Source organism: Pelophylax lessonae, assembly GCF_965119305.1.
Source record: "Pelophylax lessonae genome assembly, chromosome: 4".
Lineage (NCBI taxonomy): Eukaryota > Metazoa > Chordata > Amphibia > Anura > Ranidae > Pelophylax > Pelophylax lessonae.
The window spans coordinates 290,226,441-290,243,316 of NC_138771.1; the positions used below are offsets into that span (position 1 = coordinate 290,226,441).

Consider the following 16,876-nt stretch of genomic DNA (forward strand, 5'->3'; position numbering starts at 1 on the left):
CTAACTGTAGGCAGAGGCTGCCTCGGAGGGGACGGAAGGGGGAGTGCTGCCGGATTAAAAGCAGATCAGGGATCTCCTGTTTACCCAGGGGCCGCTGTCATATGAAGCCCCGCTTCCTGGACCAGCTCCTATGATAGACGGGGGGGTGGCGCGGGAAGGACGTGGCGGCGTTTTATTACTTACAGTATATACCTCAACTATAGTATATATTTTATATGCGGCCCGAGAAAATTTCTCTACACTCAATGTGGCCCAGAGAAGCCTAAAGGTTGGACACCCATGCTCTATACTGTAAATACAATAATGTTTTCAGATGCATCTGATATGTAGAACAATGGCAGTGTTGCTTATTGCATCTTGTATTTGAGCCCAGCACTTTAAAAACACACCAAGTACATATTCTATACAACTGTAAACCACAGGAGAATTTTGTTGGTAACCTACCATCTTGCTCTGTGTTAACATCAATAATCTCACTAGCTTGATTTCCATCTCCAAAAACAGTGCTTGCAGTAATCCAAAACTGGTAGTGACTGAACTTTGCAAGACCATCAATTATGGCTAAAAAACCATTACTGTCAAAACTGAAATCATTGGATGTGAGATTCTACAAAACAAAATTGGAGGTATAAGAAACACAGAGCAGATAACTATGTTTAAGTTTAACTTTCATTACAAAAGAAAAGCAAAAAATATAATTCCAATGGCAAAGTATAACACTACACAGAAAAGCACAGATAATATGTGTCTGCATCACTATTAATATCTCTTAAAGTCAGTGAAAATTACATAGAAAAAGGAAAAGGAAATGCTATGGACTAGCAGAGAAGAAAAATGGGAACCATTCCAAGAGATCAAAAACTCAAACCATATAAAATGCTTCTAAATGTATTAGGTCAAAACAATATATTGGGTTGCATTTAATGGCTTAGGGTGACTTTGAAAATAACTAGATTTCGCATGGTGGGCAGTAGCTATAAATAATTAGTGTAAGCACGGTCCAATGAATAAATTACAACAGGATAAAAGAGAATGATCAGAGAGTGTGCTTATCACCCCATTTTTCATACTTTCAATTAGTTATGTTGCCTGTCATGCTTTTTCATGGAGGTGTGTCTTTAGATTCTAACATTCAAACTTGAATTAACTTTGAAAAATGTAGTTTGATTACCCTTAGTATTTAAAAGAAACTATGCTTTATTTTTTCAGGGCAAAGCATTAGGCTCTGTTTCATGCTGGTTTCTGCAGATGGCTATGCTTACCTTTACAGTGGTCCTACACACTTCCTTTGCTAGGGAACTAAAGTGACAAAACCTGTACTTTTAGGTATTGGGGAACCATGTCATTCAAGCCTCTCTTTCCCACATAAAAATATAGGTGCTTAGATATTTGTCCTTCAGGCACTAATTGCTGTCACATCAGGGTTAGAAAATAGTGCTCAGCTACTGTATATACAGTATAAGATCTTCGTTGTGACTTGGAGCTTACACAGGGTTTCTTCTTGTCACTCAAAAGGAAAGAACTGTATGTAGAAGTAATGACTAGGATTTCACTATTATCCTTAAAGGAAACCTTTACAGAGAAAATACATTGGTTGTCACTGTTGTTTTTGAAAATGCAGAGAGCTTGTTTTTCTACACTGATCTGCAGACTGCAATAGTTGTAGTCACTGATTTACAGTGGAAGTCCAGTCAAAACCTAACTAAGCTTAAACCTGCTCCCACTCCCATTCTAAGCCCTTTTCTAACTACCCTGCAATGGAAATATGTGTATACTTACCTAATCTAAGGGCACTCCAGTCTGGTCATGTGATCGGCTCTCAGCAGCAGCTTAAGGCGAGAGGAGGGACAGCAGATAACAGATGCCTCATAGCAAAGCTATGAGTGATTTCACCACCCAGGTTCTGCAGCCATTGTCACGGCTCTCATCTCTCCCCTGAAGCTAGCCCTTAGATTAGATAAGTATACACATCTTTCCTCTACAGCATATCTATTATAGGGCTTAGAATGAGGGTGGGAGCAGGTTTAATCTTAGTAAGGTTTTGAATGGACTTCCACTTTAAAACAAATCTGTAGGTAAGGATTGCTGGCTTTCTTCTTGCTTCACTAGCTGCATTCTTGTTCTAGATCAGTAATTCAGAAAAAAATTAAGCCAGAGATAGCCAGGCAATTATCTTTATAAGTTGTGTAGGGTTACTTTTAAGCAACTGATTTTCTTTAATTTTGCATTTTGTATACTGCTCACACGTACATGTATTTACAAAGAATGACCTCTTTTAAGGTGATGTTATGCACAGAAGAATACATACACTTAAAGTAGATGTAAACCCAATTACTAAAATCTTTTATAGGATTTCAAGTGATAATGTAATTTCAAAAGTTATTTTCAATCTTTTCACATCTGCAGCTTACAGTGGTAATGAAAGCTGCAGCTTGGTGCTTGGTGACTTGTACCTATAGGTAAGCTTTTATTTAAAGTGGTTCAAAAGGCAGAAGGTTTTTGTTTATCTTAATGCATTCAGATAAAAAACCTTGTGTGTGCAGCAGCCCCTCTTGGCCCTCCTAATACTTATCTGAGCCCATCTCTATCCAGCGATGTTGCATGAGAGACTCGGCTGTCCGAGACTCTCCCTCCTTCTTATTGGCAGAGACACACAGCAGGCATTATTGGCTCCCGCTGCTGTCAATCAAAGTGAGCCAATGAGGAGAGAGAGGGAGCAAGGCCCTACCACGGCTCTGTGTCTGAATGGTGAAGAGAAGGATCTGGGCTGTTCTGTGCAAAACCACTGCACAGAGCAGTCAAGTATACCATGTTTTATATTTTTAAAAAAAGAAGAAAAAAAAAGAGACTTTAGTATCACTTTAAGCTTACCTGTAGGTACAAGGAATATCACCTAAACTGTTTAGGAGATATTCACTGTTTCTGTGATGCATACTAGCATATCATGCCCTTATCTTGCAGGGAGGAGGTTTTTTTTTTTTTCTCAGACTTTACTAGCACTTTAAATAATAACCGTTGATACTGCCATTATGGTCTTTGTTCAAGGATTTCCTTTTATACAATGACAATTCCCTGTACCTGACTTCCAATTACACTAATATGCTGTTACCCTGTCACATGAACTTCTGGCGGAATCTATTAGCAACCATGCCAATGCTCAATGTGCAGGCATGTTCTGTCATTTTCACCATCAAGAAGCTCAGCCCTGAGAAATGACATGCAATTGACAATATACAGGATGGTAGGTAATACTCAAGTTCACTAAGGTACCATATTATGGTGAGTAGTGGGAACATTCTCCAGTTTTGTGCTTAGTGATGCTTTTTTTTACAGCAGAATATAATGCTCGGATGCACTAAAATAAGACAATGTTTGGATCTTTTCGGTACTGGAAACTTTCCGTTTACATGTCCAATATAAAAATAAGCATTCCCTAGAGGTAAATGTGGCTGTATGGAACCTAATTAGCATGTTCCTTTTATCCACTGCAGCATTTGTTGCTACTTTTGCTTTGGAAAGACCTGCATCCTGATTGCTATTTGCACACTTTTAATGAATTCACTTTGTTACAGGGTTGGCAGCATTTTCTCACATTCATAAAACCAGTTTGGGAAGGATGTGTACGCAGGCCTATATGTCTGTTTGTGGCCAGATGGTCACCTAAGGTGCTTTGCCTTTCTGGCAAGACATTTGTTCTATTAAACAGATTTCTAACAGCTTTTAAATCTAGGCTATTTCTACCTTGTGATACATCCTTGTGATACATTTGAGCTAAAGCAAATTCAGTACCAATATTTTACAACCCTTTCTCATTTGCTAACTCACATTACTCATAATTAGCAAACAATGAAATAATGTCTTCCTGGGAAACAAGCAATGGACAATTAATAATAATAATAGTATTGCTGTTGGTATTAAGTGTTTTTGTTGCCTTCAGTAACCGCCTTTGAAAAGATTTCACCTTGCTTCATGTTGTCACCTGGGGCAAGAAACCTCCCCAGGTAGTGTAGAGACAACAATAAACAACTACAATATTTTTGAGGAGGAAGCGCTTCACTTTTATTTTAGTTTTACACATGGTTTATGTAGGAACACTATTGGTGTAAAGCAGCAGCCTCTTACATACCTTATTACAGGTGATCTTTTCAATTACTTTAAATTGCACAGTCACCCATATTAGCACAGAAGTTAGATTTGTAATGAACAACTACCAATTTGTCCATCAAAATGTAAAGTAGGTTTTGGCTAGAGTTTTACTCCTCTTCCATACTTCTACTTCATGTTACAGAGTAATATTACTGCTCATGGAGCATAAATGAGGGTATTAATAACTTGAATGATCAAATGATCAGATCTATCTGTACACATCTTGTATAATTCAAAAAGACCTGCTTATCAACCTACCCCTATTTTAACAACAATTTTATTTCATTTACAAAGAGGCAAGAAAACATGGATGATGTTAGTGGAGAAAAAAAATATCATATAGTAAGCATAAATCCTGCTCCAAAAGTGAATGCAGCCAATCAAAACATGTTTAAAGATAAAGCTTGTAATTAATAATTAAGAAAAGAAAAATTATAAGATATGTAAGAAAACAAAATTATATTTTCTATATAAAAGCCTTACCCTGATATATGTTTTGGAAGAATTCTGGTAATATAAAGAATAATACTGTATAACTCCATTTGGTTTTATAGGTGCACTCCAAAAAATCATCACTGAAGAGGAGCTAATGTTTTTGTAGGACAGGTTTCTTGGTGGGTCACTTGGAACTAAAATGAAAAAAAATATCTTGAAGTGTGTTCTATATACATTATTTTAAATATTTTCTGTTTGCCTTGTACCCATATATAAATATAGGATGAGATCTTATACATTTTTAATAAGAATAGATGCATTTAAATAAATGTGAGAGCTGCACCCCCCCCCCCCCCCCCTGTTGACAAGATATGGCTTGTGTCAAAGGCATCAGTTTAAAAAGACTTCTATGATAATTCAGAATTTGTTAACATTTGACCTGCAATTTACCTCAATCTGACCTGCATTGACCCACATCCCTGTAGACATGTATTGGAATGCAAAATTCGTTTGAAGTGAACATATGCCTGTCAGCACACGCCCTTACTGGTCTTTGGTTCTTGGGATTTTTCTGTCATAAAGTTAAGGAATTTAAAAATTTGGACATTTCTTGAAGTTAAAATTTTTTTGTCTCAAAACAAGGTATCAAGATGCATGTGACGTAGCTTAAATATCTTAAAGGGGGTAGAAGGGGCAAAAATATTTTACCCCCCTAGCCGGCATCAGAATGCCTTGGATTACTCCACAACGAAACAAAGGAAAACAGTGATTTGATGGATCCTGGTAAACAAGTTGATCCCCTATTAAAACTACACACGTTACGTGACTGAAACCACATACTGGTAGGTGCACTAAATTTGGATCATAAAGACACTAAGAGGGCCTATTGGGTAAGGCAAAGGGTGCAGTTACCCATATCGGCCAAGACTACAGCAAAGACTACATGACTATACCAAAGAGAAATCTGAATTGTTTCCATTGGCTACCAGAATTTGTTGAATAAGCCTGGAAATATGTAAATAGATATATTATATGTAAAATGTTTGTAAAATAGTTCTTACTGAACATAGCGTTTATTTGATACATGTGACGACAGAAGGAAAATTATTTAGTGTGTACAAAAAATCTAAATTTTCCATACCTCCTTCTAAAGTTCTAAATTTTAAAATATCACTTCTAACATTTCCATCTCCAAATCGAGTGCTAGAGGTGACATATGCACTGTATTCATGATTACTCTCCAGGTCTTGAAATTTCACTAAGGTTTCTTCAGCATTGATAGTTTTGTTAGACATTTCATCCCTAACAAAAAGAGAAAAAATGCATCTTTTACTCCAGAACTACATCTTACACATGTATAAGAAATATACTTTAATGTGTATTTCCACTTTTGCAATCAAATTTGAAAAAAAGCATCATATGTTTGCTATGTGTTTTCAATTACACAGCACACTTATAAATAATAAAAATATATATATGTTACATTTTGGATGTTTCACTTTCAATAGATTTTTAGTAAAACATAAGGAAACAGGTAGATACACATAATGCACTGCTAGTCACTAGGACAATAACCACCAAAAACATCATTCTAATCATAGGCATAACAAGAGTCCATAAATAATAGTCAGCAGATTAGGTCAGTTACAGTGCCTTGTGAAAGTATTCGGCCACCTTGATCTTTGCAACCTTTTGCCACATTTCAGGCTTCAAACATAAAGATATAAAACTGTAACTTTTTGTGAAGAATCAACAACAAGCGGGACACAATCATGAAGTGGAACAAAATTTATTGGATATTTCAAACTTTGTTAACAAATAAAAAAATGAAAAATTGGGCGTGCAAAATTATTCAGCCCCTTTACTTTCAATACAGCAAACTCTCTCCAGAAGTTCAGTGAGGATCTCTGAATGATCCAATGTTGACCTAAATGACTAATGATTATAAATAGAATCCACCTGTGTGTAATCAAGTCTCCGTATAAATGCACCTGCACTGTGATAGTCTCAGCGGTCCGTTTAAAGCGCAGAGAGCATCATGAAGAACAAGGAACACACCAGGCAGGTCCGAGATACTGTTGTGGAGAAGTTTAAAGCTGGATTTGGATACAAAAAGATTTCCCAAGCTTTAAACATCCCAAGGAGCACTGTGCAAGCGATAATATTGAAATGGAAGGAGTATCAGACCACTGCAAATCTACGAAGACCTGACTGTCCCTCTAAACTTTCAGCTCATAAAAGGAGAAGACTGATCAGAGATGCAGCCAAGAGGCCCATGATCACTCTGGATGAACTGCAGAGATCTACAGCTGAGGTGGGAGACTCTGTCCATAGGACAACAATCAGTCGTATACTGCACAAATCTGGCCTTTATGGAAGAGTGGCAAGAAGAAAGCCATTTCTTAAAGATATCCATAAAAAATGTTGTTTAAAGTTTGCCACAAGCCACCTGGGAGACACATCAAACATGTGGAAGAAAGTGCTCTGGTCAGATGAAATCAAAATCGAACTTTTTGGCAACAATGCAAAACGTTATGTTTGGCGTAAAAGCAACACAGCTCATCACTAAGGATAATCGAACTTTTGAAAAGTTCGGTTCGACCAGAACACCCGAATTTTCCAAAAGTTCGGCCCGGATTTAAGAACCCCATTGAAATCAATGGGACCCGAACTTCGGTAATCAAAAAACACCATTTTGAAGCCCTAAAACCCCAAAAAAATGCCCCTAAAAAGTGCCTAGGGTTCTGGGTCATGCCCCATTAACTATTAATCACACAAAAAAAAAAGTTCTTAAAAATTGTCATTTTTGATAAAAAAGCCAATTATTGAAAAAATAAAAAAAAAAAAAGAGAGATTTTTGTGTGCATGTGAAGTTTCAGCTCTGTAGCATGTCCAGAACCATGAAACAAAAAAAAAGATAATTTTTCAGTAGAACAGGGATGTGGGTCGGGACCCTCCTTTAACTTTAACACCTATATTATCTTTTTTTCTGGTTCTGGACATACTACAGAGCTGAAACTTCACAGGTACACATTTTAGACCCCCTAGACACAAAATCACACAAAAAAAAGTTCTTAAAAATTGTAATTTTTGATAAAAAAGCCAATTATTGAAAAAATTAAAAAAAAATATATTTATATACACACCTAGACATATATAGGTGTCATAGTAGCAGAAATATATTACTGTAAATTATTTCATTAGCGCAAGCATATATTTCTGCTACTATCACACCTATATATGTCTAGTTGTGTATATAAATATATGGATGTGTGTATATACACCACTATACACAAGTTCAGATGTTTTGCCTGCCTCAAAAAACCTAAAAAAAATGCAAAAAAAAACGCTAGCGTCAAAAAAAAAAATGCCCAGGTGTGTTTTTGCTTGCATTTTTTGGGGGTTTTTGGAGGCAGGCAAAACATCAGAACTTGTGCACAGTACCACTATACACAAGTTCAGATGTTTTTCCTGACTGCAAAGATCCCAAAAAAATGCCTTCTATTAAACCGGCAAGGTGTTACAGCAGCGAAGCAAACCCCCTGTCAGAAAGTTTTCTAATACAAACGATCTTTTTTTTTATGGTTCTGGACATGCTACAGAGCTGAAACTTCACATGCACACCTTTTAGACCCCCCAGATACTAAATCCAAAGTAAAAATCAAAAAATCTCTCTCTCTTTTTTTTTTAATTTTTCAATAATTGGCTTTTTTATCAAAAATGACAATTTTTAAGAACTTTTTTTGTGTGATTTTGTGTCTGGGGGTCTAAAATGTGTACCTGTGAAGTTTCAGCTCTGTAGCATGTCCAGAACCAGAAAAAAAAGGATTGTTTGTATTAGAAAACTTTCTGACAGGGGGTTTGCTTCGCTCCTGTAACACCTTGCCGGTTTAATAGAAGGCATTTTTTGGGGATCTTTGCAGTCAGGAAAAACATCTGAACTTGTGTATAGTGGTACTGTGCACAAGTTCAGATGTTTTGCCTGCCTTCAAAACCCCCCAAAAAATGCCAGCAAAAACACACCTGGGCATTTTTTTTTTGACGCTAGCGTTTTTTTGGCATTTTTTGGGGTTCTTTTGAGGCAGGCAAAACATCTGAACTTGTGTATAGTGGTACTGTGCACAAGTTCAGATGTTTTGCCTGCCTCCAAAACCCCCCAAAAAATGCCAGCAAAAACACACCTGGGCATTTTTTTTTTTGACGCTAGCGTTTTTTTGGCATTTTTTTGGGTTCTTTTGAGGCAGGCAAAACATCTGAACATGTGTATAGGGGGTATATATAGACATATATGTCTGAATATATACCCCTAGACATATATAGGTGTGATAGTAGCAGAAATATATTACTGTAAATGATTTCATTAGCGCAAGCATTTATTTCTGCTACTATCACACCTATATATGTCTAGGGGTATATATTCAGACATATATGTGTATATATACCCCCTATACACATGTTCAGATGTCATGTCTGACATCAAACATGTCCTCAAAAAAGCACTGGCAGTGGCAGCCCCTGCAGCATTAAAAATGCTTGGCTGGTGAGAAGCCATATGGGTGTGATGAAGCTATTCAGAGAAAAGATCATTTCTCTATAGCGGTCACCCTGCTATGGAAGGGTTTTGTCACCCTTCCATAGCAGTCACTGCCAGTTAACCCTACACTACACTACGGTCCCCTGACACTTAACACTTTCCCTACAGAAACTAAATTTTTGAAGCTAACTAAAGTGTAAAGGAGCACTCTAACTACACTAGATATCCCTTTCCTCACACTAATAAATGCTAAATGACACTTTTAAAGTAAAATTAACAGAACTGCTTCCACTCTCTTCCATGTCCAGTATAACAATGCTAGGAATATGGCGGGGGCGATCTTATATACTGGGGGGCGTATTCACTAATGATTGGTCTAGGGACCCCCTAGTCAGTCCAATCACATTCCTAGCATTCTCCTGCCCCCTCAATTGGCTTTTGCTAATGGTTCTGGTCCAATCACGGGCTTTTAAAGCCCATTTTCTGAAGCATTGCATTTTGGGCGGTTCTGGTTGCCGAATTCCGAACTTTTTGGGCAAAAAGTTCTAAATTCGGCCGAACCTCGAACATCCAATGTTCGGGCCGAACCGATGGTGGACCCGAACCGTTTGATCATCCCTACTCATCACCCTGAACACACCACTGTCAAACATGATGGTGGCAGCATCATGGTTTGGGCCTGCTTTTCTTCAGCAGGGACAGGGAAGATGGTTAAAATTGATGGGAAGATGGATGGAGCCAAATACAGGACCATTCTGGAAGAAAACCTGATGGAGTCTGCAAAAGACCTGAGACTGGGACGGAGATTTGTCTTCCAACAAGACAATGATCCAAAACAAAAAGCAAAATCTACAATGGAATGGTTCACAAATAAACATATCCAGGTGTTAGAATGGCCAAGTCAAAGTCCAGACCTGTATCCAATCGAGAATCTGTGGAAAGAACTGAAAACTGCTGTTCACAAACGCTCTCCATCCAACCTCACTGAGCTCCATCTGTTTTGCAAGGAGGAATGGGCAAAAATTTCAGTCTCTCAATGTGCAAAACTGATAGAGACATACCCCAAGTGACTTACAGCTGTAATCGCAGCAAAAGGTGGCGCAACAAAGTATTAACTTAAGGGGGCTGAATAATTTTGCACGCCCAATTTTTCAGTTTTTTATTTGTTAAAAAAGTTTGAAATATCCAATAAATTTCGTTCCACTTCATGAGTGTGTCCCACTTGTTGTTGATTCTTCACAAAAAAATTACAGTTTTATATCTTTATGTTTGAAGCCTGAAATGTGGCAAAAGGTCGAAAAGTTCAAGGGGGCCGAATACTTTCGCAAAGCACTGTATATATAAGTAATTCTAAGCTAACTAGTGGAGGTTTTGGCAGCTGATAAAACACTGACCGGGAAGTATTGCTAAATCCAGGTGAATAATGAGGTCTGTTTCGATGTACCTGTACGTGGCGCATGTCCGCAGGTAGCGGGCGCGGGCGCGCCAACTTGGTAGTAATCGAACTCGGGGTGACCATGGATATGATCGGCTCCACAAAATTCGGCCCCTCGTAAATCACTTCAACTAAAAATTTGCCACCTTGTATATGCCCCAACAAGCTGTCTGCTTTGAGGAGTCCCTGATTAAATTTTCTGGCTGCCTTGTTTTTAAACAGTTTCTTCCCAGCAAGTGTGCCAGATATGGGGGTAAAGATGTATAAGCTCTGTGACAGGGCAACAGGCTATACATGTAGTTTCTGGATTTATGAGGGAAGCAGTATAGAGCCCCCCCACTGCCCAGACTACATAGGGAGCAGTGGCAAGATTGTTTGGGACTTGGTGTCACCCTTATTCAGAAAGGGGTACCATTTATATGTGGACAATTATTATACAAGCATGCCATTTTTAGCTTATGGTGTCTACTTTACGAAAAAGGGTCATTTGGGGGGGTGGGGTGTTTGTGCGATCTTGGCACTTCATGGCCTCTAAAACTGTGATAGGTAGTGAGGAGTGAAATCAACAATTTACGCCCTTAGAAAGCCTGAAGGCAGTGATTGTTTTATGGGGTCCTGTACGCGGCTAGATTGCCAAAAAGTCTCACACATGTGGTATCCCCATACTCAGGAGAAGCAGCAGAATGTATTTTTAGGGTATCATTTCACATATACCCATGGCCTGTTTGAGCAATATATAATTTAGTGACAACTTTGTGCAAAAAGAAAAAAATTTCATTTTCCTGAAATTTGTAGCAAAATATAAAATAATCCATGGTCATAACAGCCCTCTCAGAAAATAGCTTAGGTGTCTACTTTCCCAAAAGGGTTAATTTGAAATGGGGTTTGTGCTATCTTGGCATTTTATGGCCTCCGAAACTGTGATAAATAGTGAGGAGTGAAATCAACAATTTACGCCCTTAGAAATCCTAAAGGCATTGATTGGTTTTCAGGGTCCTGTACGTGGCTAGATTGCCAAAAAGTCTCACATATGGGGCACCCCCATACTCAGGAGAAGCAGCAGAATATATTTTGGGCCCAATTCCAAATATTCCCATGGCATGCATGAGCAATATATAATTTCAATGACAACTTTTTTGTTTTGGTTATTTTTAAAACACCTGTGACAAAAAATTAAATATTCAATGGGGTCAACATGCCTCTCAGCAAATTCCTTCGGGTGTCTACTTTCCAAAAAGGGATAATTTGGGGGGGGGGGGGTTTAACCCACCCTGCCATTTTAGCACTTCAACACTTCAAGAAATGAGATAGGCAGTCAGAAAGTAAAAGCTGAGTAAATTCCAGTATATGCACCATAGTTTGTAGATTCTATAACTTTTGTGCAAACCAATAAATATACTCCTATTGAGTTTTTTTCATCATAGACATGTGGCTAAATAAATTTTGGCCTAAATGTATGTCAAAAATGTAGTTTAATGGATATTTTTTATAAGAAAAAGTAAAAAATGTAATTTTTTCTCAAAATTTTCAGTCTTTTTTCATTTATAGCGCAAAAAATAAAAATCCCAGTGATGATCAACTACCACCAAAAGAAAGCTCTATTTGTGGGAAAAAAAGGGCACACATTTTGTTTGGGTACAGCATTGCATGACTGCGCAATTACTAGTTAAAATCACGCAGTGCCAAATTCCAAAAAATGGCCTGGTCATTAAGGGGGTAAAACCTTCTGGTCCTTAAGTGGTTAAAAGAACAATAGTGAGTTGGTCTTTAATTTAAAAAGTCTTCACAAATATATTGGGCTTGACATTACTCTCTAATTTCTGCACAGGTGTAAGTGGTGTGATCATTGATTAGAAGAGTGTAATGAAACCTGTGGACATGCCACCAATGGAAAGCACTGGGGTATTCCAGTTCCAGGGAGAACAATATGTTACCCAGAGGCCGTAAGAGGGGTAAATGCAGTAAGAATAACTTACTGAAATATTTGGCGGTGTCCCATATATTAAGAATTCCACATTAAAGGGCTCATGGAGGCTGGCCTGGACTTGGAAGCAAATGAAGGAAAACAGGGACCAGCAGAACATCTCCAGGTGGAGATGGGTTGGCAAGCCATACCAGGAGATCAATGGGGTGATTTGTACAGCTATGAAATATTTAGCAAAGTTGGAAACTCCAAGACCCTCCTGCCTCTTGTGTGTAAACATTTTTTTTTTTTTTTTAAATCTGTATTTTTTCTTGGACCAAATAAATTGTAGGACATGATTCTTTAAAACTTTTAAGGCATATAATAGAATGGGAATTGGGAGGGTGTGAAACAGGCAGAGGAGTTTTAGTAGGACTATCATTTCAATGGCGTTGATTTTCCCTACTCTTGATGCGTGGTGGCGAGACCAAGAAGAGATCAGGGTTTTTAATCACTGGAAAGTTGGAATATAGTTAGCTGCATAAAGAGTATGATATGAGCAAGGCTGTTTTTTTTTTTTTGAACATGTGACCAGTAGCAGAGGACTAGAAGCTCTGTATATTGATTAGGAAAGAAGGTACTTAATTTTTTTTATTGAAATAATTACAGTGCCATCATCCATGCAGAAAGAGAAGGAATAATGTAAATTAAATAGTGTGTATTAAGTATCACTTTAAGATTAAAAGTACTCCGACCGCATCTGGAGTATTCTGTCCAGTTCTGGTCGCCACTCGCCAGTCCTCAGGAGGGATGTGTTGGAGAGAGTCTAGAGAAGAGCAACTTAACTAATTAGGGGATTGGAGGACCTTAATTATGAAGAGCGTCTACAATCGCTTAATTTATTCTCCCTGGAGAAGAGATGCCTGAGAGGGGACATAATAGCAATTTATAAATACCTCAATGGTGATCTCAGCATAGAAAAAAAGCTATTCAGGCACAGGGATTGCATGAGGACTCAAGGGCATACGATGCGATTAGAGGAGAAGCATTTTAACCTCAGGCAACACAGGAGATTCTTTACTGTTAGGGCTACAAGATTGTGGAATTTTTTACCACAAGAGGTAGTTTCTATGGGAAGTATGGCTACTTTCAAAAGATTCTTGGACGTACATCTCAAGGATCAGAACATTAAGGGGTAGGAAAGATTATTACGGCCATACACACCTACACAGGTTGAACTGGATGGACTATTGCCTTTATTCAACCTCAACTACTATGTAACTATATGTAAATTATCAGCAAAAAAGCAGATTTGGGTTCCAGATTGGTACCTTGAATATCTGGATTGGATCTAATAACGCATGTCAAGGGTTCTATAGATAGTATAAAATGACATACAGTATTTACTAGCTCCTTCCCTGCTTTCCATCTTGAAAGCATCTCCCGCATAGTGTGAGATGGGACGAGGGAAGCCTGGCAGAGCTGTGTCAGGCCCCAAAAATTCTAAGACACAGGCTAGAAGGGCATGACACAGCTCTGCCTGCTTCCCACCTCCCATCTCACATCAGCGCTACTGAGGGGGATGCTTTCAGGATGGAGAGCGGGCAGGGGTCAGTAAATACTGTATGATATTTGCCGGCCTCTTCTTTTTCTGAATGGACAGAGTCAGGGGTGGGTACCAATCAGTTTAAATAGTTTACTATGCCTCAGTTTGTGAATCTGGGAAGCTCTGTACATAGCTATCCATGTCCATTCATTCTGTGCAGCTGAGGCTGAAGAGATATACTGAACAGAATTATAAGCGCAACACTTTTGCTTTTGCCCCATTTTTCATGAGGTGAACTCAAAGATCTAAGACGTTTTCTATGTACACAAAAGGCCTATTTCTCTCAAATATTGTTCACAAAACTGGCTAAGTCTGTGTTAGTCAGTACTTCTCCTTTGCCGAGATAATCCACCCACCTCACAGGTGTGGCATATTGAGATGCTGGTTAGACAGCATGATCACAGGTGTGCCTTAAGCTGGCCACAATAAAAGGCCACTCTAAAATGTGCAGTTTTATCACAGAGCACAATGCCACAGATGTTACAAGTTTTGAGGGAGCGTGCAATTGGCATGCTAACTGCAGTAATGTTTACCAGAGCTGTTGCCCGTGAATTGAATGTTCATTTCTCAACCATAAGCTGTCTCCAAAGGCATTACAAAGAATTTGGCAGTACATCCAACCGGCCTCACAACTGCAGACCATGTTTAACCACTTTACCACCGGAGGATTTTGCGGTCTTACGTCCAGGCCACTTTTTGCGATTCGGCACTGTGCGACTTTAACTGACAATTGTGCAGTCATGCAATGCCGTACCCAAACAAAATTTACGTCCTTTTTTTCCCACAAACAGAGCTTTCTTTTGGTGGTATTTGATCACCTGTGCGATCTTCATTTTTTTGCGATATTAATTTAAAAAAGCGACAATTTTGAAAAAATAACAATATTTTTCTACTTTGACAGTTAAAAAATATCCAATATATTCAATTTTTGTCATATATTTAGGCCAAAATGTATTAAGCTACATGTCTTTGACAAAAAAATTCTCAATGAGCGTATTTTTAACCGCTTTATGACCGGAAGGTTTTACCCCATTCCTGACCAGGCCATATTTTGCGATTCAGCACTGCGTTACTTTAACGGACAATTGCGCCGTCGTGCAACGCTGTACCCTTTTTTTGCCCACAAATAGAGCTTTCTTTTGGTGGTATTTGATCACCTGTGCGATTTTTACTTTTTGCGCTATAAACAAAAAAAGAGCGACAATTTTGAAAAAAACAAAAATATTTTTCAATTTTTTTATATGAAATTCCCACCAAAAAAAATGTAAAAATCAAAATTTTTTATCATTTTAGGCCAATTTTTCTGCTACATATTTTTGGTAAAAAAAATCGCAATAAGCGTATTTTAATTGGTTTGCGCAAAAGTTATTGCGTTTACTAACTAAGGGAAAGATTTCTGTCATTTTTGGTGTTTTTTTTTAACGAGTAATGGCGGCGATCTGCGATTTTTTTTGCGGGACTGCGACATTGCGGCGGACAGATCGGACCCTTGACTGACATTTTTGACACTTTTGGGGGTACCAGTGAGAGGGAGGGGTTAATGTATGCCTGGTGCTTACTAATATGTGTGGGGGGAGGAGACAGTGACACAGGGACAGATTGCAGGTTCAGCTATGCTGGCTGTCACTTAGGAGATCCGCCCGCTTTGTTTACACAAGCGGGTGGATTTCCACACTAGATGCCAGACGATCGGAGAAGAGCAGCGGTGATCACCGCCGCTCCTCCCCTGGCCCGACTCCCGCTGTAACTGAATACAGCGGGAGCGAGCCTCCGGCGGCGCGCGCCTGCCGCCGAGAGAGGAGAATGTCTGGTGACGTAGGTCTACGTCGCCAGACGATAACGAGCCACTTTGCCGCAGTACAGTCAACGTGACTGGTCAGCAAGTGGTTAACCACACAAGCCCAGGACCTCCACATCCAGCATCTTCACCTCCATGATCGTCTGAGACCAGCCACCTAGACAGCTGCTCCAACACTCGGTTTGCACAGCCAAAGAATTTCTGCACAAACTCTCAGAAACCATCTCAGGGAAGCTCATCTGCATGCTCGTTGTCCTCATTGGGGTCTCGACCTAACTGCGGTTCGTCATCGTAACCGACTTGAGTGGGCAAATGCTCACATTCAATGGCATCTGGCACTTTGGAGAGGTGTTCTCTTCACGGATGAATCCCGGTTTTCTTAGATGTTTGGGGTCAGCTTATGAAAAATTGGGGCAAAAACGAGTGTTGCATTTATAATTTTGTTCAGTATAGATATTGATGGCTGTGTCCTCAATCTCCTTTTTCTGTCTCAAAGGTAGAACATCAGAGGTCTGATTTGACCCCTGATATCTCACCAAAGTCCCCCAGTGGACCTTCTGAAAAATTGAAAAAAAAAATATATAGAAATGTAAAAAATAAATAAATAGAATAAAATGGCAAAAAATAGCAATAATAATAAAACAGCAAAAATAAAAAAATAGTGACACCAGTGGCACAACTACCAGGGTCGCAAAGGGTCACTTGTAACCAGGCTCTAGCATTCCACCACTGTTAGGGGGGCCCCAAGATGGCAGGAATGTGGCCCACTGCACAACATGTGAAAAGGACCAAAATAAAAGGCTCCGCAATGGGAGTAAAGGGCCCCAGGATCAGTGGAAGGGCACCAGAACTAGGGGGAAGGGGGCCCTTTAAGGTTCCTTGTACTGGGCCCCTGAAGGTTCTAGTTATGTCTCTGAAAACAAATCAAAATCAAACATTGCCTTTTCAATTTAATACTCTATATATGTTCAACCTTATATTACTCAGATTAATCAGATTACCCGATTCCCCAAAGTCAT

At 38.9% G+C, this 16,876-nt stretch overlaps 1 protein-coding gene across 3 annotated transcripts in view; it reads right to left on the minus strand.

Moving 5' to 3' along the window:
• Window positions 1-16,876, minus strand: part of PTPRQ (protein tyrosine phosphatase receptor type Q) — a 451,882-nt gene that overhangs the window by 173,279 nt on the left and 261,727 nt on the right. For all 3 annotated transcript variants that reach the window (XM_082257134.1, XM_082257133.1, XM_082257132.1), the window contains exons 38-40: window positions 5,723-5,883; window positions 4,630-4,775; window positions 445-607 (exon numbers count right to left, since the gene is read on the minus strand). In XM_082257134.1, the coding sequence (XP_082113260.1) occupies window positions 445-607; window positions 4,630-4,775; window positions 5,723-5,883 (470 nt within the window). The remainder of the gene's footprint in view (window positions 1-444; window positions 608-4,629; window positions 4,776-5,722; window positions 5,884-16,876) is intronic.